This window comes from Temnothorax nylanderi, unplaced genomic scaffold (assembly GCF_030848795.1).
Source record: "Temnothorax nylanderi isolate EJ_2023f unplaced genomic scaffold, tnyl_v1.0 TNYL_tig0008_pilon, whole genome shotgun sequence".
In the NCBI taxonomy this organism is placed as follows: domain Eukaryota; kingdom Metazoa; phylum Arthropoda; class Insecta; order Hymenoptera; family Formicidae; genus Temnothorax; species Temnothorax nylanderi.
The window spans coordinates 1,528,290-1,553,150 of NW_027249070.1; the positions used below are offsets into that span (position 1 = coordinate 1,528,290).

At 36.2% G+C, this 24,861-nt stretch overlaps 5 protein-coding genes and 2 long non-coding RNA genes across 10 annotated transcripts in view; 1 reads left to right on the forward strand and 6 right to left on the reverse strand.

The window, feature by feature from the left end:
- Positions 1 to 2: 2 nt before the first annotated feature.
- Scny (ubiquitin specific peptidase 36) lies at positions 3 to 5,955 on the reverse strand. 3 transcript variants are annotated; one of them, XM_071723492.1, is made up of 7 exons: positions 5,818 to 5,955; positions 4,182 to 4,727; positions 3,954 to 4,067; positions 3,648 to 3,874; positions 2,246 to 3,552; positions 2,057 to 2,166; positions 3 to 1,955 (listed from the first exon to the last, which is right to left on the reverse strand). In XM_071723492.1, exons 2-7 carry the CDS (start codon positions 4,672 to 4,674, stop codon positions 1,630 to 1,632), a joined length of 2,577 nt encoding a protein of 858 aa, XP_071579593.1. In that variant the 5' UTR covers positions 4,675 to 4,727; positions 5,818 to 5,955; the 3' UTR covers positions 3 to 1,629. The 3 variants fall into 3 exon arrangements, with proteins under 3 accessions (XP_071579593.1, XP_071579598.1, XP_071579589.1); XM_071723497.1 differs by lacking the exon at positions 5,818 to 5,955 and adding an exon at positions 5,062 to 5,758 and having other exon boundaries at positions 3,954 to 4,061; XM_071723488.1 differs by lacking the exon at positions 5,818 to 5,955 and adding an exon at positions 5,062 to 5,758.
- Positions 5,758 to 24,861, forward strand: part of LOC139784463 (putative E3 ubiquitin-protein ligase UBR7) — a 57,713-nt gene continuing 38,609 nt past the window's right edge. The window contains exons 1-2 of one of the 2 annotated variants that reach the window (XM_071723652.1): positions 5,758 to 5,898; positions 6,162 to 6,368. The gene's annotated coding sequence lies outside the window, so the exon portion shown is untranslated. Of the gene's footprint in view, positions 5,899 to 6,040; positions 6,369 to 24,861 lie in introns of those variants that run through there. The other variant, XM_071723657.1, reaches the window with a different exon arrangement.
- Positions 6,587 to 7,346, reverse strand: LOC139782532 (uncharacterized). Its single transcript, XR_011720914.1, has 2 exons — positions 7,127 to 7,346; positions 6,587 to 6,800 (listed from the first exon to the last, which is right to left on the reverse strand). It is a non-coding gene; the product is annotated as an uncharacterized lncRNA (long non-coding RNA).
- On the reverse strand, positions 7,527 to 11,251 carry LOC139782536 (odorant receptor 82a-like). The gene is made up of 6 exons (XM_071721565.1): positions 11,167 to 11,251; positions 10,244 to 10,546; positions 8,925 to 9,533; positions 8,420 to 8,527; positions 8,173 to 8,325; positions 7,527 to 7,692 (listed from the first exon to the last, which is right to left on the reverse strand). Exons 2-6 carry the CDS (start codon positions 10,493 to 10,495, stop codon positions 7,630 to 7,632), a joined length of 1,185 nt encoding a protein of 394 aa, XP_071577666.1. The 5' UTR covers positions 10,496 to 10,546; positions 11,167 to 11,251; the 3' UTR covers positions 7,527 to 7,629.
- LOC139782568 (uncharacterized) lies at positions 12,118 to 15,108 on the reverse strand. Its single transcript, XM_071721589.1, has 5 exons — positions 14,825 to 15,108; positions 13,529 to 14,137; positions 13,015 to 13,122; positions 12,769 to 12,921; positions 12,118 to 12,283 (listed from the first exon to the last, which is right to left on the reverse strand). Exons 1-5 carry the CDS (start codon positions 15,074 to 15,076, stop codon positions 12,221 to 12,223), a joined length of 1,185 nt encoding a protein of 394 aa, XP_071577690.1. The 5' UTR covers positions 15,077 to 15,108; the 3' UTR covers positions 12,118 to 12,220.
- LOC139782546 (uncharacterized) lies at positions 16,648 to 17,740 on the reverse strand. The gene is made up of 3 exons (XR_011720919.1): positions 17,544 to 17,740; positions 17,297 to 17,449; positions 16,648 to 16,798 (listed from the first exon to the last, which is right to left on the reverse strand). It is a non-coding gene; the product is annotated as an uncharacterized lncRNA (long non-coding RNA).
- Positions 21,206 to 23,770, reverse strand: LOC139782552 (odorant receptor 45b-like). The gene is made up of 5 exons (XM_071721574.1): positions 23,519 to 23,770; positions 22,358 to 22,966; positions 22,141 to 22,248; positions 21,894 to 22,046; positions 21,206 to 21,399 (listed from the first exon to the last, which is right to left on the reverse strand). The coding sequence occupies exons 1-5, from the start codon at positions 23,768 to 23,770 to the stop codon at positions 21,337 to 21,339; spliced, it is 1,185 nt and encodes a 394-aa protein (XP_071577675.1). The 3' UTR covers positions 21,206 to 21,336.

The following is a 24,861-nucleotide window of genomic DNA, read 5'->3' on the forward strand; positions in this document are numbered from 1 at the left end:
TATTCAGTTGGTTTCTTTTTATTGATTGTTATGGCTTATATAAACGACACTGTTGTTGTCCTTTCGTACATGTACATAAATCTGGCGTCGATTTGCTTGTATAGCGTATAAGTCACTTTATAACATCGCGTATTAATTTCATTGATATACGACATCTCCCTTACGTTCGGCTAACATTTGTTTTTTTTTTATCAGATGATGTAATGAGGTATCGTATAAGGGGTGAGATAATTGAGAATTGACTCACGGGTCGCTTAAAAAATTAACTTATGGCTTTGTAATTTTAACCATTAATAGTGATTTCTTAACGTTATAAGCGCTCCTGGGCTCATTATATCATAAGTAATGTACATATCATTACATTACATGTTCGGTATTATTAATATTATTATTAACTGTTATAACTGTATATGTTACTTATTTAGTTATACACAGTTACCTTAATAATCGCAGTAGAAACACTTAAAAACATATTTAAATTCGCACTTACTGACAAGGTATGTGCCATTTATAGTAAAAGAAAATAGCGCGATACTGCCATCAAACGTGCTGATTTGCAATCTGCACAATTTGATTCAAAACGCCACAACAAACCCAATTATCATATCTAGTCGTTTCCTAGAATGGCTGTTTCCTTTAACATTGTTTCCTAACATGGGGAAGAGTACCTCTACTAAAAAGAGGACGGATCATTACATATAATTACATATATGCAATTTAATTTATTATAAATATTTTATCCTCTTAGAAGGATATAGAATTGCTTCCTTGCTACTTAAATTTTACGTATTCAGAACTTTAACACAAAAGCATTTTTCCTTAAAATTTCCTTTTTATATTGCCAATAAAAATTTCTTGTATTATTTTATCATTGCTTGTAAAAGGAATAAAGTACAATAGACGAGAACTTTATTCAATATTTTAGATAAATAATCTAGCAACGAATTATTTTTGTACTTACTAAATGTAATTTGGAATTATTCATTTAAGTTAGTTAAAATTTTGATAATATTGTTTATTTTTAAATAATTTTATTTTTTCCCTAAAAATGAACTGTTCACGTTCTAATATTAACAATTATTATATTCAATTTAATTTATACTCGTCGGCATACATGAGATTGTTTCGCAAATGTCTCATGAGAATTTAATGGTGAACATGTATCTTAAAACTACAGCTAGTTGTTCATAAATCATGATCAGAAAAAAAAAAATTATAATTTTCTATAATTAATAATCCACGTTGAACACAAAATGGTACAGTTGGTGATACTCATCCCCCATGGATCGATCCGTACGATATACATGTGTACCAAACTTATGCAACATAGGGGCAAAAAATGCCACAAGTTTATCAGGAACATGCATTATGTTTCTTGAATGAACCACCATAAATGAGTCATCATTCGAATGAACATACAAACTGTCGAAATTCAACAGTTCATTATTTCCAAATTCACTTTCATATTGAAAAATGATAACTATTCTACAAAATCGATCAGTGTATAATAGCACAGTCTATTGAAACTGGTCGCTTTCTGAACTGTCGATATAGTTTCTAAAATCTTTCCGTGTTCACCTTTGCCGATCGCTCACGCTGCTGGTGACAGCGAGAGTGAGCATTCGATATCTATAGATATCTACGGTGAAATCTATAATGTGGCGGTCTATAATTGTTCCCGTGCGACCGCGACCGCGGATAGGAAGTATTGTAATGTTGTTGTCTTCGAGGTGGATGATAAACGTTAAATCGATTCCAGGTTTTGTTTTGGTGTCCTTGGAATGAATTGTAGCTGGACCTATCCTCGTACCGACGATTCGTGTAGTCCTTGACCTTCTTTGTCCGACCCTTATCTATCTCATCGTCGTCCGCGTTAAAATGACGTTTACGTTCCTCTCGTCTGTCGTTATCGACGTCGCGGTCGAGCTGCGTTCTATTGCCATTCCAATTCGTTACTATAAAAGTTGAAGACATGAAATTATAATAGACTTTTTGATCTCTTTACAACTGGATTGACTTACGATTGAATTTTCATGATTAAATCAGACGTACTAACCTGAGGAACTGCCGTATCCGCGATGCGACATTTTCAGTAAGTGTGAAACGGTATCCGAGCGATTGGTACCGTTAAAATCTCGCACAGCCGCGGCACTCGGCGTCGAATTACTAGAACAGATATAATAGATTATTTTTCGTTTATTGTCTTATACAAAATTGCATTATTTAGATATGTAAAAGAATTTACCTCGTCTCAGAATGCGACCATCCATTGGACGACGAGCCACTGGGGGTAAAGTCCCCTCTGTCCTTAGCTTGCCAGCTTTTAACATTGTTAGTTGTAGCCTTCGTAGATACAGTCTCCTCTTGTCCATTTTTAATTCTGACAGTCTGGCGCCACTCTTTATCGCGTTGCTCCGACTGACTATTCGTGTCCGTTTTCCCATTTTGATGCTTCAGCACGCTTATCCGGCCGTTACTGTTAGATCCATTTTTTGTACAGTCTACAATCGTAACTTGCATCGTTGTTGTCGACACGCCGTTGGTATTGCTCTTGGAATTAGTTTTCTGTAACTCTTTCGAATTGGAGATTGTTTTCGTTACATCTTTCGCGAGAAGGCATTTTGGCACACCGTTCGTGACATTAATTCGGGACGCGGTATTCGACGTTTGATTTTTCGAAGTCCCCGACTCGGAGGAACAATTATCCTCTTCCTCACTGGACCCGGCATCATAGGGCACCAAACTGTTTCCATTCAGAACCTTTCCGTTTTTATGCATGACTAACCTTGGCTGCGACTTTTCCTGCGTTTTCTGTGATAATTGCGTACTAATAGTGTCATTGGATTTTTGTACAGGAAGATTTAATTCTATACTTCTTTGCGGCGGGAGCTGCGGACCGATTAACGTCGTTTTACTCGAATTACTGAGGTTGTTTAACAATCCGCTTGACGATCCGTTCGAGCATCCAGCGGACGTCGAGGCTCTGGATACGGGAGATTTATTCGTAGAATTGGACAGCGAAGTCGGCACAGTCTTCGCGACTGTCGTGCCGTTCATTTTCGCGATCTGTTGATTTTGGCTATAGTTTTCCATTTCGAAAATCATAATGTACGCGTTTGTACTTAATACATTATTAAGGCTTATTGGACGAACGCAAGAGTCGTCGAAGGAATAATATTGACCGCTCGACACTTGCGCAACCGCCGTATAGTGGCCGCAATTTACGGAAGGGCCCATGTGCGTCACCATCGACATAAGTTTATAAGTTAGCTGTTTGGGAGATTCGCCCGGTTCTCTCCACAAATACTGGCCCATATCTATAGTCTGTTTGAAACCGATGTGTCTAGATATTTTTCCCCCTAAAAAGCTAAATCGTTTCAACTGTACACACAACACTTTTGGCGGGCGCTCCAGCGTGAACTGCTTGGTGGCAGGAACTCTTCTCTTACAGGCTTCACATTTATAGTCATTGTTGTCCAACTGTTCTCTACTGAAGTAACTATTTAATGCTTCGTCCAGTGTATTCGCCTTGCGTATATCCACAAGCAAATCCTGTTAAAATTCACACAGACGTTTAATAATAATAATAATAAAAAACGTCACATGAAACACAATTGTGTAACTGTTATATGCGATAAATCACTTACTTGAAAGTGTTGAAACGTGGTAGATACATGTTGACATTGCAGGCACTTTACTTCAGTACGTATATAGCCACCGAATATTTGATTAATAGGTGTCGTTTCCTTAGAGTAGTTATCCAACTTAGTCGCTTTATGCCTAGTCAAATACGCGCGTTCCATCCCCTCCAATAAATAGCGTAAAAATTCGTGAGCATCTTCTTGTTGTCCAGGCACCATAGTTCGGCAAATGACTGCAGGAATACGCGCCCATTACAATATTTGCATTACGATGCGCTAGTGATAAACTTATCATCGGAAGTAAGTACGTACGCTTTAATTTATTATATATGTAAAACGGTTTTATCGCACCGCCAGACTTCTGATGACTGAACTGTAGAGTCTTGGCCACTGCACACGTAAGGCATTCCCCACCGCCATCTAAAACTATCCTATTATCAAAACACCATACAAAACTATGCTATTATAACTTTTTATACCATATTTTTCAGAGACGCGTGCGCGACAAGCAAAAATGTACAATAGAACACGGGAACTTACTGTTTAGTTCGCACTTGGAATTATGATGCGGATCAGACAGCAACCAGTTGACGAGAGCCGGAACGTGAAACAACGCTTGAAGAGTGCTGTTCAGATAACAAGTATTCCCAACGTTATACATGCCAGCTCCGACCGGACACGTGCCTTTCCATCCGAGATGGACCTTCTTGGGGGAGTACAGGGTGACAGCCGGTTCCGGCAAAACCAGCCCTTTGTTTGCGTCATTTTTCTTCTTGTAGCCTGCACCATCCTTCGCTTTGCTCCCGTCTAAGTTCTCGGAAGGGGACAGGTTGAGGAAGATGTTGCAGTTGGCCTGCACCTGACTCGTCGCCTGGAAATCCTTCAATTCCTCGTAACGGATCTCCGTTTGCATGATCCGCGAGGCATTGCTCACCAGCTCCAGCGACAGATCGTCCGTGGTCTTGGACGGACTGCCGTTCAGAGCGCAGTGGAGCCGGGCCGCGATAGGATCGCAGACACTGACCGCAGGCATTTTTGTCTCACCGTACAAAATTCCCTCTCTTGGTCTCCGTTAAGCAGATACACCTGCAATGAAACGTGAAACATAAATTTCCACCTTCGTGCGCACCATATTGACTACAATAACGAGACAGACTCGAAGAGAATATCGTATGGAACATCACCTACGCGTGTGAAATGAGATAAACACGCAATTGCTCACGCAGATAAGAATTTTGCGAGCGCGGAAGGCTCCAGCGCGAGGGTCAATCCCGATCGAGGCTCCGATAATCGTTCAATCGCTCGCAAAACAACAAAGTGCTTCGAGATACAGACCGATATTACTCATGCAATCGCGGAAGGCTCCGGCGGGAAGGCAGAAGGCACACGGCGGGAGATAACGCCTCCGGTGATTGTTTACCTGCTCGCCGACGTACAGCGGTCCCCGGTCGATTTACTGGCGAGACGAGCGCGGTGACCATCTGGCGTGGAGCTGTGGAGCTCCTTCAGTTTCTTGGCGCGCGGAATCGCGCGGCTCGCCGTCGCCGATGTCGCCGCGGTGTTCCCCCCCCCCCCTGGCCCCGGTTCTTCACTCCCGACACGCGGCTACCGGACGGGAGTCGCTCGCCGCCGCGGAGGTCGCGCACACACACGTGCGTGCGTGCGCGAGCGCGAGCGCGGGTCCGTCTCTCTCTCTCTCTCTCCCTCTCTTTCTCTTTAGCTCTCTCACCCGTCACGAGCGAATTTCCCGCGTGTCACACGCACGTTAACGCGTTAATGCCCGGACGCGACGACGAGGCACGATTCAAGCCGCAAGCAGCACCAGCAGCACGATGTCCGACCGACCGCCGACGCCGGTCATCACATATCGATCGCGCGCGACGATCTCGCGAGTCTCGCGACACGCTCGTGCGTCGGACACGCGGCAACCGTAAGCGGGCACGCGCGCACGGCCGTGACAGCCATTTGCATTCGCTGTTATCTCCGCGGGACCGCTTCCTGCGAGCGATTCGCCAGCACGCGGGAAAATCGCGACGTCGCGTCACGGCGCAAGATGGTTCCGGCCGGCTAAAGAGGAGTGGACACGGCAGGGGCAGGGGGGGGTGGCGGAGGGGACGGGGTGACGTGCCGAGTCGACCGTGCGGGCGAACGCCGCTGCGCCGTCTCTCGTACGTACCGTCCGACCGACGACCGATCGACGAGCCTGACGTTCGATCTTCCCTCCCGCGAGACGTTCGACGGCCGCACAAGCCCGACCGTGAGTTTTTAACGGAGCACTTTCGATCAGAAGCGCGGTCACTTAACCTAGTGAGAGCGAGTGCGTTCGGAAAACAATCGCGCCGGTCGCGGCGATCGCGCGCGGCCACGGAGTACGGAGGATGCCGTCGCACGTAATTGGTGCCTGGCCTGCGTTCGCGCCTCTGATAGGCTGTGATAGACTGTCCAAGAAGGGCTACGTTCGGATTCCCAATTCCCACCCGAGTGCTAAAAATCCTATAGTATATGTCACATGCACTATAGATTTTCAGAACCCAGGTGGGGAATCGGAACGCACCCTAGGCTGTGTCGAGGTAGGGGACAGCAACTCTTTTCGATGGGTTCGGGAATGCGATCGGTATACCGGCAGTCAATTACCAACAATTACCAAACGGAATCTGTCTTCCGGCGGCCGAGGTCTGAGCTGGTCTGAGCGTCTGAGCGGTCTGAGGTCTATAAACGTTATTCTGGGTATGTACGTATTATAAATCGTATTTTCAATCTTTCCTAGGAAACGTAATAACAATTCCGATCGGAGTTCATTCAGAATTAGAACAGCTCGGTTTAATAATTATCATTCAATAGTGATGTTAATAACGCACCGAGAAAAGATCTTTTATCACGATGAAATCATAAACTTACGCGCCTGCAATTACTAAACTAAATCACATTACTAAAATAACGAAGAATTGATTAGTGCGCGCATATATTGATGCACGATATACATGTCTACTCGTAAGAATTTTGCAATGAGTTTGAATTAAAATTAAATTTTTAATTTATATTATAATAAGATTTGATTTAAATGAAAAGTATTTTGATGGTCTTTTAAAAGCAAAAGGAATTGAGGGAAGTATCCTAGCGGTACGCCCACGCCGGTAATTCCTGATTTCAAACTGTGTACTGGAGCAAAGAGAAAAGATGATTTTAATGCAATAAAAAGAAAAATCACTGATGCCTTAATTGCACTTTCTTAATAATAAACATTTTTCTCATATTGTAACGATTCTACGTGTTTACTGTGCTAAACATGCGTAGTGGCCAGCTTTACTCGTCTTTATGAGCTTTCGAGGACTCTGTCATTCTGTCATACTCCATGTGAACATCGATTATGAGAAAATATTATATACCGATAAATCCTGTTTTAGCCGAAATCTTAATGCTTATTAAAATGACTATTAAAAAGAAATAAATGTTTATTAGAAGACTCTGCACTCTGAAAAACCTACCAACGTTTCCGACGTGTCCGATATGATGGATTTACATTCAATGTCGCCGAGGTAGAAACAGAAATTTTACCTTTTACCTGAAAAATCAGAACTGATATTGAAAGATGACAATCTGTATTGGCGCTGCTTTGAAGTATCTCTTTTTGTGGCTATTTGCATGATACGTGTCGTCTATCGAGACTTTGGAAAGTAAACGTTTAATTTAAAATGTCATTTAATAACTTATAGCATATTAACTAAAAGTTTACCTGCTAAACTTCCGCTGGCTATTAATCTCGCAAAATGACTGTCATTTGAGATAAATAAAAGGTGAAATGCAATAACCAGTGAAGTTATAATATGTTATTCTTTCAGTATAAATTGAGCGTTAATAGTGGAATGGAATAATAAAAGCTGTTAATACTGATAGCAATAAATTGATTGTACTTTCTTAATTATAATAATTTGTTAACAGTGTAATAATTTTACAAGTTTGCCATACAAAACATACGTAACATCTATCATTATTCGCCTTTATCACTGAGAGATTGCAACAGGAAGAAATAGGACACTGTAGTATTAACGAACTACAAATAAAAATAAAACGATTGAGATTAGTTTAATATGTGAAAAGTACATAATAGTAAATGTTATTAATTGATGTAGAGACTTTTCCAAACTTTGTAAAAAATGAAGTCGAAAGAAATTCAAAGAAATCAACTTCAATGATAAAAAGAAGTTTTTAATTGACATATTCGGAACAGTAATTAAAATCTCTTAATTGTTTATATTTTTATATGTTCTGTATAAATTCTACAATATAGATTTAATTTAAAGTAATTAAAAAAATAGAATTAATGCAAAATATTTTAATTTATTTGCTCAAGAGTGTCATATTCACATTTTGTGCGTTCTCAGTCTCTAAAGTTTTGAATCTTCAATTTTCGAAAAATGAAATATGAATATAACTTTAAAGCGATGGCGCGCTATAAAGCTCGAAACAATTCCGTCGAAAATCATAAGGTTCCACAAAGATTTACTCAATCAATTAGGATTTCAATACTTACATTGGTGAACATGTTCATGTCAACGAGAGAGAAAACTGCGTTTATCGTCATTGGTTTTTGAATCATCATTATAATGACGTTCGATCTCACGTGATGATCCAGATTAGAATTAGGCCATTTGCCAAAATATATTCCTTCACGAAAGTCCTCGCTCTAAACATATAGATATATAGTTAATATAGTATATACATATATGGGAAATTATTTTGAGTTATTATTATTGTTTTAGTAAATTATTAAAACTTACGGCATTTGTCAGGAGTGTGCCATACCATGCATATATAAACGTTTGGAGCAATTTTATTGTACCCCAAGTCACAGATACGCCTACGTTGAAACTATTAGAGTCCGAGATCTGTTGCAAACGTTTAACAATTAGTATTATATTATGAAACATTTGCGCAATGTGATAATATTGGACATGGGTCCAATAAAAAAATTTTACACGCGTAGCGTAATTTTTGTTCCTATTCTTTAAAAAAAGAGCAAAAATTATTATAAATTATTAGATTATTTTACTTTACTGAAGTTATATTAGGCTCCGCAAAAAAATTATGACCTTTTTTTATTCAATATTCGCAAATGTTCTCCAAATGTATAGAACTTAAACACGTTTAAATTTATTCTGACGTTACATTAGCGATCCGACGGTAGCAATTGTACAACCGTAACATTTATTATCTCACGGCCGATTGCAACCACGCGCATAAGCGACATCGAACATCAAATTTTGCATTAATGTATCCACGTACTGACATCGCCTCGTGTATCAATGCGCAAAGAAGCACGGCGTTGGTGACAATGTGCCAAAAGGCAATGGGTCCGTAGATGTGCTCCAACGTATTGCGGCATGGCATTAGTTTCTGATGCTTTGCCACGCATGACTTTAGGACGTCTGAGAAGCTCTCGGTGGGCAAAGGATTCGTGAGCCTAAAGGTCATGGCGTGCATTACTGAGGCAAATTGATAGATATAAAAGCCAAAGGCGTTATCCATGCCGCATGCCGTGACGCCGCTGATCCATACTCCGCCCGTCTCGAAGAGCAGATGAAAATGATACAGATAGTTGTGCGGAACGGTCCAAAAGTATCCGTATCCCCTAGTGATTGGTAGGCTGTAATTTGTAGTTAAATGGAAACGACAAAGACCATGGATTATGGATAAATAAGAAGGCGCAAAAAACGCCAACGTCAATGTTAGCAGAAATGCAGCATATGTGTATGTCAGGGTGTATATCGTGGGCAGGGATGAAAACATTATCGTCCGGATTTTTTTATCCCGTAGAAGTTCCTCCTCGAATAGATCATTTAGCGTCCGGTGATAATTTATCAGAGACCCCCGATTGTGCAGGAAAGTTGAAATCTTAAAGAAAATCAGAAACGTATATTTTTTCTCCACGCGAGACAAAGAAGTTGCACAGAGACTGACGTGGCACGTTTGATACAATTTTTAAACTGTCATATTTTAGTTTCAAATGGAAAATCTTTTTCGTTAGAGATGGAACGTTGCAAAGAAGTAACGCTTATTAAAAGATCAACTGATATATTAGCGCATTAACATTTCCGTCGCATCCATATGGGGCTTAAAGCTCCAAGCGAAATTTTTCTCTTGCAGTTCTTCGTCGAGAGAAGGAGGCGATGTTTGGTACCTCCCATCCCTAAAAAATATCCAACATTACGTCTTTCTTTCCACGAAGAACTGCAAGAAAGAAATTTCGCTTGAGGCTTTAAAACCCCATATGAATGACGGAGGATTAAATATATTTTTTTAACTTATTTACTAAAAAATCTTGTATAAATCGTGTATTATTTCTGTTGCGAATCTTTAGTTCGACGACATATCCGGTTGATCTTTTAACGAATGTCATTATACATATATTAAAATACATGTATAGAGAAGAATTTATCTTCAGAATTAATTGAAGTACGTAATGTAATCCATTTCGAAATTTTGCGAGCAAATATATTAATATATCAATGTATTAATATGTATAAAACGTGTAAAATATTATTCTTATACATTTATATCTTGCTCTCCTACTTAATAAAATGCAAGATCCTCCTGGTTCGTACCTTGAGAATGGCGCTAAATGAAGATATTGCTACGCCGGCACATTTCATCATAATTGTCAAATTATGTCTGTGGATATAGCACATATGCAAGTTCACAATTGCGTAAGAGATTACCACCAAGAGCACACCAGCTGCCAAGAAATTCATGCACCTGCCGGATTTTGTGGGCATGTACCAACAGCCACACATAGTAAGCAGAGTGTGAAAGTAACGCTGATATGCACGATACGCTCGCAACTCTTTATCAATCATCTTATAGCATCGAATAACTCAAAGAGAGACGTCGACAGAAAATCTTCTGAACTAGAAAAATTCAATTTTTTAAAGTGCACGGCAAGTTTGGATTTTCTTTTTAGATTGGTGGATTTAGAACTGTCGAAGAGAAGAAATTGCAACTTTCTTAATGAGACTACATGTCACTGATTTTCATCTTTTCCAATATTTTCCATAAATTCTGAATTCAAAAGCTGAAGTTTTTCGTAACATTAATGATGCCAAAATGATAATAATTATTCACAAACTAATTTCTTTAATATAATAATGTAAAGTGTCAATGGCTTAGAGTCAGTCAGTAAATAATGTTAACATTTATAACATTTATAACTATTGAGATAGAAACTACAATCGACAAGTTATCCAATCTCAAGAGGCTATCAGTCACATACTAATATTATAATAATTTTATTAGGATTTTTATCTTACGGGAATTTTAAGTAGTGCATCTTAACCGTTTTTAGAAAAATTTTCAAAGATTTGCAATCCAAGGATTTACCATATTCCATTGTTGTGAGAAAATAAATATTTTATACTGATAATTTCTTCTACCACTTTTACTAGTTCTATCAAAAACCTTAACTCTTATTAAGATGACTAATAAAAAGAGAAAAAATCTCTGTTAGAAGACTGCACTCTGAAAAACCTACCAACGTTTCCGATGTGTTCGCTACGATGGATTTACGTTCAACTGCAGAGGTAGAGACAGCGATTTTACCTTCTACCTAAAAAATCGGAACCTATATTGAAAGATAGCAATCTGTATTGGCGTTGATTTGAAGTATCTTTTTTTGTGGCTATTTGCATAATACGTGTCGTCTATCGAGACTTTGGAAAGTTAATAGTTAATTTAAAATGTTATTTAATAGTTTGGTCGAAATGGGCTGTAATACAAGTTTTTTGTGCTTGTAGGTAAATTAGAGACATAAGAAAAATTGCATTTCAAAGAGAATGGTAAAACTTTTCGGAGAATTATAAATAGCGAGTCACATTTGATGTAGCATCTAGATTAGCGATATATTTTTTTTTTACTTAATTATAGCCTGAGGGGTATAAGCAGACGTCTGGAGCGTTTGCTTATATCTCTCAGGCTATCAAAGCTCCAAGTATAAACACCGCTAAAGTGCTTATAGCTATCAATAAAGTGCTTATACCAATGTTTCAACGGACAAAACAGATAGTTCTTTGTGTGACAAGTAAAGAGAATCATAAATCTGGGGGGTGTAAGCAAACGCTCCAAACGTCTGCTTATACCCCTCAGGCTATTAAAGCAAACACCGAGGTCCCGTTCAGTCACCTACGCTCGATACTTTTCTCGCTTGCATGTCTACGATATATTGACATATTTCCTTTTACGTCTTTAGTAGGTCAGTGTGCGACTCGAGGACTATATTAAACACACGCGTACATGAAGAATTCGGGTTGCTCCATACATTTCTAAAAGCTTTACCTGCTAAACTTCCGCTGACTACTATTTCTCAAAGTGATTGTCATTAGAGATAATCAAAAGGTGAAATACAACAACTAGTGAAATTATAATATGTTATTGTTTCAATATAAATTGAGCGTTAATAGTGGAATGGAATAATAAAAGCTGTTAATACTGATAGCAATAAATTGATTGTACTTTCTTAATTATAATAATTTGTTAACAGTGTAATAATTTTACAAGTTTGCCATACAAAACATACGTAGCATCCATCATTATTTGCCTTTATCACTGATAGATTGCAACAGGAAGAAATAGGACACTGTAGTATTAACGAACTACAAATAAAAATAAAACGATTAAAATTAGTTTAATATGTGAAAAGTACATAATAGTAAATGTTATGAATTGATGTAGAGACTTTTCTAAACTCTGTAAAAAATGAAGTCGAAAGAAATTCAAAGAAATCAACTTCAATGATAAAAAGAAGTTTTTAATTGACATATTCGGAACAGTAATTAAAATCTCTTACTTGTTTATATTTTTATATGTTCTGTATAAATTCTACAATACAGGTTTAATTTAAAGTAATTAAAAAAATAGAATTAATGCAAAATATTTTAATTTATTTGCTCAAGAGTTTCGTAATCACATTTTGTGCGTTCTCAGTCTCTCAAGTTTTGAATCTTTAGCTTTTGTAAAGATGAAATATAAATATAACTTTAAAGCGATGGCGCTATAAAGCTCGAAACAATTCCGTCGAAAATCATAATCATAAGGTTCCACAAAGATTTACTCAATCGATTAGGATTTCAATACTTACACTAGTGAACATGTTCATGTCAACAAGAGAGAAAAATGCGTTTATCGTCATTGGTTTTTGCATCATCATTAGAATGATATTCGTTTTCACGTGATGATCTAGATCAGAATTAGGCCATTCGCCAAAATATACTCCTTTACGAAAATCCTCGCTCTAAACATGTATAGTATATATATGTATATACATATAAAGGAAATGATTAGTTTTGAATTGTTATAATTGTTTAAGCAAATTATTAAAACTCACCGCATTTATGAGGAGTGTGCCATACCATGCATATGTAAACGTTTGGAACAATTTCATTGTAGCGTAAGTCAAAGATACGCTTATGTTGAAATTATTAGAGTCCGAGATCTGTTGCAAATGTTTAACAATTAGTATTATATTATGAAACATTTGCGCAATGTTATAATATTGGACGTGGGTCCAATAAAAAAATATTACACGCGTATAATAGCGTAATCTTTGTTTCTATTTTTTAAAAAAAGAGCAAAAATTATTAGAAATTATTAGATTATTTTACTCTACTGAAGTTATATTAGGTTCCGCAAAAAAAATTATAACCTTTTTGTATTCAATATTCGCAAATGTTCTCCAAATCTGTAGAACTTAAACACGTTTAAATTTATTCTGACGTTACATTAGCGTAATCCGATGGTAGCAATTGTACAACCGTAACATTTTATATCATCACGGCCGATTGCAACCACGCGCATAAGCGACATCGAACATCAAATTTTGCATTAATGTATCGACGTACTGACATCGCGTCGTGTATCAATGCGCAAAGAAGCACGGCATTGGTGACAATGTGCCAAAAGGCAATGGGTCCGTAGATGTGTTCCAATGTATTGCGGCATGGCAGTAGTTTCTGATGCCTTGCCACGCATGACTTTAGGACGTCTGAGAAGCTCTCGGTGGGCAAAGGATTCGTGAGCCTAAAGGTCATGGCGTGCATTACTGAGGCAAATTGATAGATATAAAAGCCAAAGGCGTTATCCATGCTGCATGTCGTGATGCAGTTGAGCGACATTTCGCCCGTCTCGAAGAGCAGATGAAAATGATACAAATAGTTGTGCGGAACGGTCCAAAAGTATCCGTATCCCCTAGTGATTGGTAGGCTGTAATTTGTAGTTAAATGGAAACGACAGAGACCGTGGATTATGGATAAATAAGGAGGCGCAATAAACGCAAACGTCAATGTTAGCAGAATGGCAGCATATGTGTATGTTAGGGTGTATATTGTGGGCAGGGATGAAAACATTATCGTCCGGATTTTTTCATCCCGTAGAAGTTCCTCCTCGAAAAGATCATTTAGCGTCCGGTGATAATTTATCAGAGACTCCCGATTGTGCAGGAAAGATGAAATCTTAAAGAAAACCAGAAACGCATATTTTTTCTCCACGCGAGACAGAGAAGTTGCACAGAGACTGACGTGGCACGTTTGATACCACAATTTTTAAACTGTCGTATTTTAGTTTCAAATGGAAAATCTTTTTCGTTAGAGATGGAACGTTGCAAAGAAAAAAAAAATTACGTTTATTAAAAGATCAACCGATATAGTAGCGTATTAAATATATTTTTTTCAATTTATTTATCAAGGAATCTTGTATAACTCGTATATTATTTCTGTTACGAATCTGTAGTTCGACGAAATATCCGATTGATCTTTTAACGAATGTTAATGTACATATATCAGAATACATGTAGAGAAGAATTTATCTTCAGAATTAATTACTATTTTTAAAAATCTAAAAAAAATTCATGAAACATCTGTCTACATTGTAGTTGACGATTTTATAGTCATATTGATAAATATTGTTTATTTAATATCTTCTAACAGGCTTGTAAGTTTTACATGTCGAGCACAAGTTTTACGAGCAGATATCACTCTGGCTCGGACGGCGTAGACCCACGTATACACGTTAAGGGTTAATGTCTTAAAGCATTAATAAATTTTTCTTATTGTAAAATATTAATATGCATAAAACGTGTAAAATATTATTCTGATCTTGCTCTTCCACTTAATAAAATGCAAGATCTTCCTGGTTCGTACCTTGAGAATGGCGCCAAATGAAGATATTGTTAATCCAACACATTTCATCATAATTGCCAAATTATGTCTGTAGATATAGCACATATGCAACTTCAGAATCGCGAAAGAGATTATCATCAAGAGCACAACAACTACCCAGAAATGCATGCACTTGCCGGATTTTGTGGGCATGTACCAACAGCCACACATAGTGAGCAACATCCGAATGTAACGCTGATACGCACGATACGCTTGCAACCCTTTATCAATCATCTTATAACATCGAATAACTCAAAGAGAGCCGTCGACAGAAAGTCTTCTGAACTGGAAAAATTTAATTTTTTAAAGTGCACGGCAAGTTTGTATTTTGTTTTTAGATTAGTGGATTTAGAACTGTCGAAGAGAAGAAGTTGCAACATTCTTAATGAAACAACATGTCGCTGATTTTCATGTTTTGCAACTTTTTCGACAATTTCTTAATTTAAGAGCTGAGGTTTTGACAAAATGATAATAATTAGGTATATTATAAACTAATTTTTTTAATACAATAATACACAAGATGTCAATGTCTTAAAGCTAGTCAGTAAATAATGATAACATTTAAAACTATGATTAAAATAAAAACTACAATCGATAAGTTATCAAGTCCTAAGACTGTCAGTGACATTCTAATATTATAATCATTTTATTGTGATTTTAATGTTACGAGAATTGAAAACAGTGTGTCTTAACCATCTTTAGAAAAATTATCAAGGATTGCAAGGCTCCATGTGATTTGTCATACTCCGCCGTAGCGAGAAAATAAATATTTTTTACCGATAAATACTTTTGCAACTTTTATGAGTTCTATCCGAAATCTTTACTGTTATTAAGATGACTATTAAAAAGGAACAATATCTTTGTTAGACACCTTTGCACTCTGAAAAACTTACCAACGTTTCCGATGTGTTCGATACAACGGATTTACATTCAACTGCAGAGGTAGATACAGATATTTTACCTTCTACCTCAAAAATCGGAACCGATATTGTAAGGCAGCAATTTGTACTGGCGTTGCTTTGAAGTATCTCTTTTTGTGGCTATTTGCAAGATACGTGTCTTTTATCGAGACTGGAAAGTTAATAGTTAATTTAAAACGTCATTTAATAGCTTGGTCGAAATGGGCTGTAATACAAGTTTTTTGTGCTTGTAGGTAAATTTAGAGACATAAGAAAAATTGCATTTCAAAGAGAATGATAAAACTTTTCGGGGAATTATAAGTAGCGAGTCACATTTGATGTAGCATCAAGATTAGCGATATATTTTTTTTACTTAATTGAGGCAGACAGGTTTATGATTCTCTTTACTTGTGACACAAAGAACTGTCTTTATTGTCCGTCGAAACATTGGTGTGTTGATAGCTATAAGCACGTCAGCGGTGTTCGTACTTAGAGCTTTGAGCTTAATAGCCTAAGGGGTATAAGCAAACGCTCCAGTCTGCTTATACCCCTCAGGCTATCAAAGCAAACGCCGAGGTCCCGTTCAGTCACCTACGCTCGATACTTTTCTCGCTTGCATGTCTAGGATATATTGACATATTTCCTTTTACGTCTTTAGTAGGTCAGTGTGCGACTTGAGGACTATATTAAACACACGCGTACATGAAGAATTCGGGTCGCTCTGTACATTTCTAAAAGCTTACCTGCCAAACTTCCGCTGACTACTATTTCGCAAAGTGATTGTCATTTGAGATAAGTAAAAGGTGAAATACAACAACTAGTGAAGTTATAATATGTTATTGTTTCAATATAAATTGAGCGTTAATAGTGGAATAAAAAAAAGCTGTTAATACTGATAGCAATAAATTGATTGCACTTTTTTTAATTATAATAATTTGTTAACAGCGTAACAATTTTACAAGTTTGCCATACAAAACATACGTAGCATCCATCATTATTCGCCTTCATCACTGATAGATTGCAATAGGAAGAAATAGGACCCTGTAGTATTAACGAACTACAAATAAAAGCAAAACAAAATTAAAATTCGTTTAATATGCGAAAAGTACATAATAGTAAAAGTTATTAATTGATGTGGAGACTTTTCCAAACTCTGTAAAAAATGAAGTCGAAAGGAATTTTAAGAAGTCAACGTCAATGATAAAAAGAAGTTTTTAATTGACATATTCGGAACAGTAATTAAAATCTCTTAATTCTTTATATATATATATATATATATATATATATGTTCTGTATAAATTCTACAATATAGATTTAATTTAAAGTAATTAAAAAAATAGAATCAATGTAAAATATTTTAATTTATTGCTCAAGATTGTCATATTCACATTTTGTGCGTTCTCAGTCTCTAAAGTTTTGAATCTTCAATTTTCGAAAAATGAAATATGAATATAACTTTAAAGCGATGGCGCTATAAAGCTCGAAACAATTCCGTCGAAATTCATAAGGTTCCACAAAGATTTACTCAATCGATTAGAATCAAGTCAATACTTACATTGGTGAACATGTTCATGTCAACGAGAGAGAAAACTGCGTTTATCGTCATTGGTTTTTGAATCATCATTAGAATGACGTTCGTTTTCACTTGATGATCCAGATTAGAATTAGGCCATTCGCTAAAATATATTCCTTTACGAAAGTCCTCGCTCTAAACATATAGATCTATAGTTAATATAGTGTATACATATATGGGAAATTATTTTGAGTTATTATAATTGTTTTAGTAAATTATTAAAACTTACCGCATTTGTGAGGAGTGTGCCATACCATGCATACGTAAACGTTTGGAGCAATTTTGTTGTAACGTAAGACACCGATACGCCTATGTTGAAACTACTAGAGTCCGACATCTGTTGCAAATGTTTAACAATTAGTATTATATTATGAAATATTTGCGCAATGTTATAATATTGGACGTGGGTCCAATAAAAAAATTTTACACGCGTATAATAGCGTAATCTTTGTTCCTATTCTTAAAAAAAAAGAGCAAAAATTATTATAAATTATTAGATTATTTTATTAGATAACTTTACTAAAGTTATATTAGGCTACGTTACATTAGCGTAATCCGACGGTAGCAATTGTACAACCGTAACATTTATTATCTCACGGCCGATTGCAACCACGCGCATAAGCGACATCGAACATCAAATTTTGCATTAATGTATCCACGTACTGACATCGCCTCGTGTATCAATGCGCAAAGAAGCACGGCGTTGGTGACAATGTGCCAAAAGGCAATGGGTCCGTAGATGTGCTCCAACGTATTGCGGCATGGCATTAGTTTCTGATGCTTTGCCACGCATGACTTTAGGACGTCTGAGAAGCTCTCGGTGGGCAAAGGATTCGTGAGCCTAAAAGTCATGGCGTGCATTACTGAGGCAAATTGATAGATATAAGAGCCAAAGGCGTTATCCATGCCGCATGTCGTGATGCAGGTGATCGATACTGCGCCCGTCTCGAAGAGCAGATGAAAATGATACAAATAGTTGTGCGGAACGGTCCAGAAGTATCCGTATTCTTTAGTGATTGGTAGGCTGTAATTCGTAGTTGATTGGGAACGACAGAGGCCATGGATTATGGCTAAATAAGCAGGTGTAAAAAACGCCAACATCATTGTTATCACAATGGCAGAATATGTGTATGTCAGGGTGTATATTGTGGGCAGGGATGAAAACATTATCGTCCGGATTTTTTTATCCCGTAGAAGTTCCTCCTCGAAAAGATCATTTAGCGTCCGGTGATAATTTATCAGAGACCCCCGATTGTGCAGGAAAGTTGAAATCTTAAAGAAAACCAGAAACGCATATTTTTTCTCCACGCGAGACATAGAAGTTGCACAGAGATTGACGTGGCACGTTTGATACCACAATTTTTAAACTGTCATCTTTTAGTTTCAAATGGAAAATCTTTTTCGTTAGAGATGGAACGTTGCAAAGAAGTAACGCTTATTAAAAGATCAACCGATATATTAGCGCATTAGCACCTCCGTCATCCATACAGGGCTTAAAGCTCCAAGCGAAATTTTTCTCTTGCAGTTCTTCGTCGAGAGAAGGAGGCGATGTTCGGTACCTCCCATCCCTAAAAAAATATCCGACATTACGTTCTTCTTTCCACGAAGAACTGCAAGAAAGAAATTTTGCTTGGAGCTTTAAAACCCCATATGGATGACGGAGGATTAAATATATTTTTTCAATATATTTACTAAAAAATCGTGTATTATTTCTGTTGCGAATCTTTAATTCGACGACATATCCGGTTGATCTTTTAACGAATGTCATTATACATGTATTAAAATACATGTAGAGAAGAATTTATCTTCAGAATTAATTGAAGTACGTAATGTAATCCATTTCGAAATTTTGCGAGCAAATATATTAATATATCAAATGTATTAATATGTTTCTCATTGTAAAATATTAATATGTATAAAACGTGTAAAATATTATTCTTATACATTTATATTTTGCTCTCTTACTTAATAAAATGCAAGCTGCTCCTGGTTCATACCTTGAGAATGGCGCTAAATGTAGATATTGCTACGCCGACACATTTCATCATAATTGTCAAATTATGTCTGTGGATATAGCACATATGCAAATTCAGAATCGCGTAAGAGATTGACACCAAGAGCACACCAACTCCCCAGAAATGCATGCACTTGCCGAATTTTGTGGGCATGTACCAACAGCCACACATAGTTAGCAAAATCCGAAGGTAACGCTGATACGCACGAAACGCTTGCAACTTTTTATCAATCATCTTATAACATTGAATAACTCAAGGAGAGCTGTCGACAGAAAGTCTTTTGAACTGGAAAAATTTAATTTTTTAAAGTACACGGCAATTTTGGATTTTGTTTTTTATAGATTATTAGTGGAAAACTGTCGAAGAGAAGAAATTACAACTTTCTGAATAAGACATGTCACTGATTTTCATCTTTTCCAATATTTTCCATAATTTCTGAATTCAAAAGCTGAAGTTTCTTGTAACATTAATGATGACAAAATGATAATATTTATTTACACACTAATTTCTTTAATATAATAATGCAAGGTGTCAATGGCCTAGAGTCAGTCAGTAAATAATGTTAACATTTAAAACCATGATTAAAATAAAAACTATAATCAATAAGTTATCCAGTCCTAAGACTATCAATCACATACTAATATTATAATCATTTTATTCAAGGATTGCAATGCTCTATATGATTTGTCATACTCCGCCGTAGCGAGCAAATAAATATTTTTTACCGATAAATACTTTTGCAATTTTTACGAGTTCTGTCCGAAATCTTTACTCTTATTAAGATTACTATTAAAAAGGAAAAATATCTTTGTTAGACACCTTTGCACTCTGAAAAACTTACCAACGTTTCCGATGTGTTCGATACAACGGATTTACATTCAACTGCAGAGGTAGATACAGATATTTTACCTTCTACCTCAAAAATCGGAACCGATATTGTAAGACATCAATTTGTACTGGCGTTGCTTTGAAGTATCTCTTTTATTGACTATCATTTCCATGATACGTATCGTCTATCGAGGCTTTGAAAAGTTAATGGCGAATTTAAGATGTCATTTGGTAGAACTTTGTCGATAGCTGGGCTATAATAAAAATTTGTTGAGGTTCTAGATAAATTAGAGATATATAAGAAAAATTGCACTTCAAAGAGAGCACTAAAACTTACGGGAAGATGTAGATTGGAAAGTTCATAGTTAATTTAAAATGTCATTTAATAGCTTGGTCGAAATGGGTTATAATACAAGTTTGTTGTGGTTGTAGGTAAATTAGAGACATAAGAAAAATTGCATTTCAAAGAGAAAAATAAGAAAATGGGAAAAGAAAACTTTTCGAGGAACTATAAGTAGCGAGTCACATTTGATGTAGCATCTAGATTAGCGATATATTTCTTTTACTTAAATGAGGCAGACAGATTTATGATTCTCTTTACTTGTGACACAAAGAACTGTCTGTTTTGTCCGTCGAAACATTGGTGTATTGATAGCTATAAGCACGTCAGCGGTGTTTGTCCTTAGAGCTTTGATAGCCTGAGGGGTATAAGCAAACGCTCCAGTCTGTCTATACCCCTCAGGCTATCAAAGCAAACGCCGAGGTCCCGTTCAGTCACCTACGCTCGATACTTTTCTCGCTTGCATGTCTACGATATATTGACATATTTCCTTTTACGTCTTTAGTAGGTCAGTGTGCGACTTGAGGACTATATTAAACACACACGTACATGAAGGATTCGGGTCGCTCCATACATTTCTAGAAGTTTACCTTCTAAACTTCCGCTGACTACTATTTCGCAAAGTGATTGTCATTAGAGATAAATAAAAGGTGAAATACAACAACTAGTGAAGTTACAATATGTTATTGTTTCAATATAAATTGGGCGTTAATAGTGGAATAATAAAAGCTGTTAATACTGATAGCAATAAATTGATTGCACTTTCTTAATTATAATAATTTGTTAACAGCGTAATAATTTTACAAGTTTGCCATTCAAAACATACGTAGCATCCATTATTATTTGCCTTCATCACTGATAGATTGCAATAGGAAGAAATAGGACCCTGTAGTATTAACAAACTACAAATAAAAGAAAAACAAAATTAAAATTAGTTTAATATGCGAAAAGTACATAATAGTAAATGTTATTAATTGATGTGGAGACTTTTCCAAACTCTGTAAAAAATGAAGTCGAAAGGAATTCTAAGAAGTCAACGTCATTGCAATGATAAAAAGAAGTTTTTAATTGACATATTCGGAACAGTAATTAAAATCTCTCTTAATTGTTTATATTTTATATCTATATATGTTCTGTATAAATTCTACAATATAAGTTTAATTTAAAGTAGTTAAAAAAACAGTATTAATGCAAAATATTTTAATTTATTTGCTTAAGAGTGTCGTAATCACATTTCGTGCATTCTCAGTCTCTCAAGTTTTGAATCTTCGGTTTTCGTAAAAATGAAATATAAATATAACTTTAAAGCGATAGCGCTATAAAGCTCGAAATAATTCCGTCGAAATCATAAGGTTCCACAAAGATTCACTTAATCGATTAGGATTTCAATACTTACATTAGTGAACATGTTCATGTCAACGAGAGAGAAAAATGCGTTTATCGTCATTGGTTTTTGCATCATCATTATAATGATATTCGTTCTCACGTGATGATCCAGATCAGAATCAGGCCATTCGCCAAAATATATTCCTCTACGAAAGTCCTCGCTCTAAACATATAGATATATTGTTAATATAGTGTATACATATATGGGAAATTATTTTGAGTTATTATAATTGTTTTAGTAAATCATTAAAACTTACCGCATTTGTGAGGAGTGTGCCATACCATGCATACGTAAACGTTTGGAGCAATTTTATTGTAGCGTAAGTCACAGATACGCCTATGTTGAAAATATTGAAGTCCGAAAACTGTTGCAAATGTTTAACAATTAGTATTATATCATGATACATTTGCGCAATGTAATAATATTGGACATGTGTAAAAAATATTACACGCGTAATGAATGTATCCACGTACTGACATCGCTTCGTATATCAATGCGCAAAGAAGCACGGCGTTGGTGACAATGTGCCAAAAGACAATGGGTCCGTAGATGTGCTGCAACGTATGGCGGCATGGCAGTAGTTTCTGATGCTTTGCCACGCATAACTTTAGGACGTCTGAGAAGCTTTCGGTGGGCAAAGGATTCGTGAGCCTAAAGGTCATGGCGTGCATTATTGAAGCGAACTGATAGATATAAAAGCCAAAAGCGCTGTCCATGCCGCATGCCGTGACGCCGCTGATCGATGCTCCGCCCGTCTCGAAGAGCAGATGAAAATGATACAAATAATTGTGCGGAACGGTCCAGAAGTATCCGTATCCTTTAGTGATTGGTAGGCTGTAATTCGTAGTTGATTGGGAACGACAGAGGCCATGGATTATGGCTAAATAAGCAGGAGTAAAAAATGCCAACATCATTGTTATCACAATGGCAGAATATGTGTATGTCAGGGTGTATATTGTGGGCAAGGATGAAAACATTATCTTCCGGATTTTCTCATCCCGTAGAAGTTCCTCCTCGAAAAGATTATTCAGCGTCCGGTGATAATTTATCAGAGACTCCCGATTGTGTAGGAAAGTTCCAATCTTAAAGAAAACCAGAAACACATATTTTTTCTCCACGCGAGACAAAGAAGTTGCGCAGTGACTGACGTGGCACGTTCGATACCACAACTTTTAATCTGTCGATTTGAATTTCAAATGAAAAATTTTTTTTCCTAGAGATGGAACGTTTCAAAGAAGTAACGTTTATTAAAAGATCAACCGATATATTAGCGCATTAAATATATTTTTTCAATTTATTTACTAAAGAATCTTGTATAAATCAATATTATTTTTGTTGCGAAGTTTAAGTTGTTAAGTTTGCTTTAGTTCGACGACATATCCGGTTGATCTTTTAACGAATGTTAATATACATATATTAAAATACATGTAGAGAAGAATTTATCTTCAGAATTAATTGAAGCACGTAATGCAATCCATTTGGCCATCGAAGTTTAGCGAGCAAATATATAAATAAATGTATATCAGTGTATTAATATGTTTCTTATTGTAAAATATTAATATGCATAAAACGTAAAATATTATTCTGATCTTGCTGTTCTACTTAATAAAATGCAAGATCCTCCTGGTTCGTACCTTGAGAATGGCGCTAAATGAAGATATTGCTATGCCAACACATTTCATCATAATTACCAAATTATGTCTGTGGATATAGCACATATGCAAATTCAGAATCGCATAAGAGATTATCACCAAGAGCACACCATATACCCAGAAATGCATGCACTTGCCGGATTTTGTGGGCATGTACCAACAGCCACACATAGTGAGCAGTGTCCGAAGGTAACGCTGATACGCACGATACGCTTGCAACTCTTTATTATTCATCTTATAACATTGAATAACTCAAAGATTGACGTCGACAAAAAATCTTCTCTGAACTAAAAAAAATTTAATTATTTAATGTGCACGGCAAGTTTGGATTTTGTATTTAGATTAGTGGATTTAAAACTGTCGAAGAGAAGAAATTGCAACTTTCTGAATGAGACAACATGTCACTGATTTTCATCTTTTCTAATATTTTCCATAATTTCTGAATTCAAAAGTTGAAGTTTCTTGTAACGTTAATGATGACAAAATAATAATATTTATTTACAAACTAATTTCTTTAATCTAATATAATGCAAGGTGTCAATGGCCTAGAGTCAGACAGTAAATAATGTTAACATTTAAAACCATGATTAAAATAAAAACTATAATCAATAAGTTATCCAGTCCCAAGACTGTCAATCACATACTAATATTATAATCATTTTATTCAAGGATTTCAATGTTCTATATGATTTGTCATACTCCACTGTTGTGAGAAAATAAATATTTTATAATATTTATTATAAAATATTATATTATTACTTACGATAATTATTTCTGCCACTTTTACGAGTTCTATCCAAAATTTTAATTTTTATTAAGGTGACTATTAAAAAGAGAAAAATATCTTTGTTAGAAGACTTTGCACTCTGAAAAACCTACTCACGTTTTCGATGTGTTCAATACGACGGATTTACATTCAACTGCAGAGGCAGAGACTGAGATTTTACCTTCTACCCCAAAATTCGGAACTGATATTAAAAGATAGTAATCTGCAGTATTGGCGTTGCTTTGAAGTATCTTCTTTTGTGGCTATTTGCATGATACGTCTATCAAGGCTTTGGAAAGTTAATAGCTAATTTAAAATGTCATCTAATGGTTTGGTCGAAATGGGCTATAATACAAGTTTGTTGTGGCTGTAGGTAAATTAGAGACATAAGAGAAATTGCATTTCAAAGAGAACGGTAAAACTTTTCGGGGAATTATAAGTTGCGAGTCACATTTGATGTAGCATCTAGATTAGCGATATATTTTTTTTACTTAATTGAGGCAGGCAGATTTATGATTCTCTTTACTTGTGACACAAAAAACCGTCTGTTTTGTCTGTC

What these genes read in the sequence shown, in the direction of transcription:
- Scny (XM_071723492.1), bottom strand. Translation starts at nt 4,674, where the DNA reads ATGCCTGCGGTCAGTGTCTGCGATCCTATCGCGGCCCGGCTCCACTGC. An exon ending in CATATATAATAAATTAAAGC is followed by an intron (nt 3,875 to 3,953) that starts GTACGTACTTAC and finishes GTATTCCTGCAG; the next exon opens with TCATTTGCCGAACTATGGTG. An exon ending in CCACGTTTCAACACTTTCAA is followed by an intron (nt 3,553 to 3,647) that starts GTAAGTGATTTA and finishes GAATTTTAACAG; the next exon opens with GATTTGCTTGTGGATATACG.
- LOC139782536 (XM_071721565.1), bottom strand. Translation starts at nt 10,495, where the DNA reads ATGATTGATAAAGAGTTGCGAGCGTATCGTGCATATCAGCGTTACTTT. An exon ending in GCACACTCCTGACAAATGCC is followed by an intron (nt 8,326 to 8,419) that starts GTAAGTTTTAAT and finishes CTATATGTTTAG; the next exon opens with AGCGAGGACTTTCGTGAAGG. An exon ending in ACATGAACATGTTCACCAAT is followed by an intron (nt 7,693 to 8,172) that starts GTAAGTATTGAA and finishes TTTTATTTGTAG; the next exon opens with TTCGTTAATACTACAGTGTC.
- LOC139782568 (XM_071721589.1), bottom strand. Translation starts at nt 15,076, where the DNA reads ATGATTGATAAAGGGTTGCAAGCGTATCGTGCGTATCAGCGTTACATT. An exon ending in CATTTGGCGCCATTCTCAAG is followed by an intron (nt 14,138 to 14,824) that starts GTACGAACCAGG and finishes GTTTTCTTTAAG; the next exon opens with ATTTCATCTTTCCTGCACAA. An exon ending in GCACACTCCTCATAAATGCG is followed by an intron (nt 12,922 to 13,014) that starts GTGAGTTTTAAT and finishes ATACATGTTTAG; the next exon opens with AGCGAGGATTTTCGTAAAGG.
- LOC139782552 (XM_071721574.1), bottom strand. Translation starts at nt 23,770, where the DNA reads ATGAATAATAAAGAGTTGCAAGCGTATCGTGCGTATCAGCGTTACCTT. An exon ending in CATTTAGCGCCATTCTCAAG is followed by an intron (nt 22,967 to 23,518) that starts GTACGAACCAGG and finishes GTTTTCTTTAAG; the next exon opens with ATTGGAACTTTCCTACACAA. An exon ending in ACATGAACATGTTCACTAAT is followed by an intron (nt 21,400 to 21,893) that starts GTAAGTATTGAA and finishes TTTTATTTGTAG; the next exon opens with TTTGTTAATACTACAGGGTC.